The sequence below is a fragment of the Psammomys obesus genome, unplaced genomic scaffold (assembly GCF_907164565.1).
Source record: "Psammomys obesus unplaced genomic scaffold, mPsaObe1.curated_primary_1811, whole genome shotgun sequence".
Taxonomy (NCBI): Eukaryota; Metazoa; Chordata; class Mammalia; order Rodentia; family Muridae; genus Psammomys; species Psammomys obesus.
Genome location: NW_026592509.1, coordinates 630951 through 632703, shown reverse-complemented (window position 1 = coordinate 632703; position 1753 = coordinate 630951). Strand labels below are relative to the sequence as shown.

General features: G+C 54.8%; 1 protein-coding gene across 1 annotated transcript in view; it reads left to right on the top strand.

Annotated features, from left to right (window-relative positions):
- Positions 1-1753, top strand: part of LOC129681540 (BOS complex subunit NOMO1) — a 52118-nt gene that overhangs the window by 46473 nt on the left and 3892 nt on the right. Inside the window, exons 27-28 of the mRNA XM_055613504.1 lie at positions 88-198; positions 1327-1428. Coding sequence (XP_055469479.1) covers positions 88-198; positions 1327-1428 — 213 coding nt within the window. The remainder of the gene's footprint in view (positions 1-87; positions 199-1326; positions 1429-1753) is intronic.

The window sequence follows — 1753 nt, the reverse complement described above, 5'->3', positions numbered from 1 at the left end:
CACTGCCTGTGCCTTGCGCAGACACATCCGCTGTCCAGGATGGGAAGCAGCTTCCGCTGTCTGCTCAGTGTAGCCCTCTCTCTCCAGGTTGGGAACAATGACGTGGATGACGTAAACATCATAGTTTTCCGGCAGATCAACCAGTTTGACCTCAGTGGAAATGTCATCACGTCCTCGGAGTATCTGTCTACGTTGTGGGTAAGACGGCACCTTCAGAGGCAGAGAGAGGCAGGGAGAGAGGTTTGTCACTGGCTCTGCTAGGGGGAGCTGGCCGGACAGCTACCTGCTGCAGGAGGTTAAGGCTTATGGAACAGTGGTCACGCCTGGCGTTGAGCTGCTTATCGAGTGATGGGGAGAGTCCGGTGTGGGTGGCCAAGTGTCAGCCCTCAATCTGGCAGGTCGCAGTAGAGTCCCAAGAAGGCTGAGCACAGCAGAGTGTCCACTCAGCATACCTCGTGCAGGCCATTCTCCTCACCTGGGTGCTGAGCGTGGCCGGAGTCGGGCGGCCACACATAGCACTCCCACGTCCCCGTTTCTCTCCTTGGACACGGTGACCTGAACCTTTCTCCCAGCTCTGACAAAACCCACGGCACCATGGCCCAGTTCCACCTGGCTGTTGCCATGCTAGAATTTTGGCCCAGGGTTCAAATCACTTTTCAATTTTCTAGAAAAGCTAGAAATCAGAGTCAACGAAATCACCTACTTTTTCAGTGTAGCCAAGGAATTAACATTTACCTGCAAAACTGTGTTTGGCTAAAGAGCACAGACGTGGTCTGGCCCTCACAGCCTCTGCCGGGGTCCGGGGCTGCAGGCTCCCTCCTGCACCCCGGTGCGTGGTAGAGAGGGAGCCACTGTTCCTGCAGATCAGTGCAGAACTGGTGCCTGTGGGAAGTGGCTGCAGAGCCAAAGGCCAGCAGGGTGCAGAGCTATGTCAGGTCCCAGTGAGATAGGTCACATGGCGAGTGAGACAAGCTGGGTGGGGATAAGTGTGTGTGGCCCTAGGTGTCGTCCGCTCCCTGGAGCTCTGTGGAGGGATGTTCAGGGTGGGCGACATTGGTTATGAAGTGCTCATTGCACACTTCACACATGGAAGCTGTTCTTTGCATTCCGCATGACGGCATTAATGACTGTTTAAACCTGCCTGAACTTGCATCTCTGCATTGCTCCCACTGGAGTCTTGGGGTCGAGGACTGCATCCTGAGGCCTGTGGAGGGAAGCTGCTTTCTCAGCAGCCACATTTTCCCATTCTGCCGAGAGAGGTTGTCCGGCTGTCAAGTGAAGTCACTTCAGTCTCACAAGCTCGGCCCTCTTCCTGTCCACCCCCAGGTGAAGCTCTACAAAAGCGAGAACCTGGACAACCCCATCCAGACGGCATCGCTGGGCCAGTCCCTCTTCTTCCATTTCCCACCGCTGCTCCGGGACGGCGAGGTAATGCCGGGCGGGGGCTCAGGCCTCACGACTGCCTCGCTCCCTTCTTACTCTAAGTACTGCTCTGCAGAAATAAATGTGCGCCTCTCCGCCAAAGGAGAGTGGGGGCTGCAGGGTGAGTCTCTCCGCGCCCTGTTTTTCTCTTTACAAAAGCAATACATACTCCTAGCAGGAGATTTTGGAAAAATATTAAAATAACCAGACGGAATGCCAGCATCCAGAAATTAGGGAGTGGGAGGTTATTGATTGCTTTCCTCTGGGTCTTTTTCAGTATGAGGGTGTGTGTGTGTGTGTGTGTGTGTGTGTGTGTGTGTGTGTGTGTGTG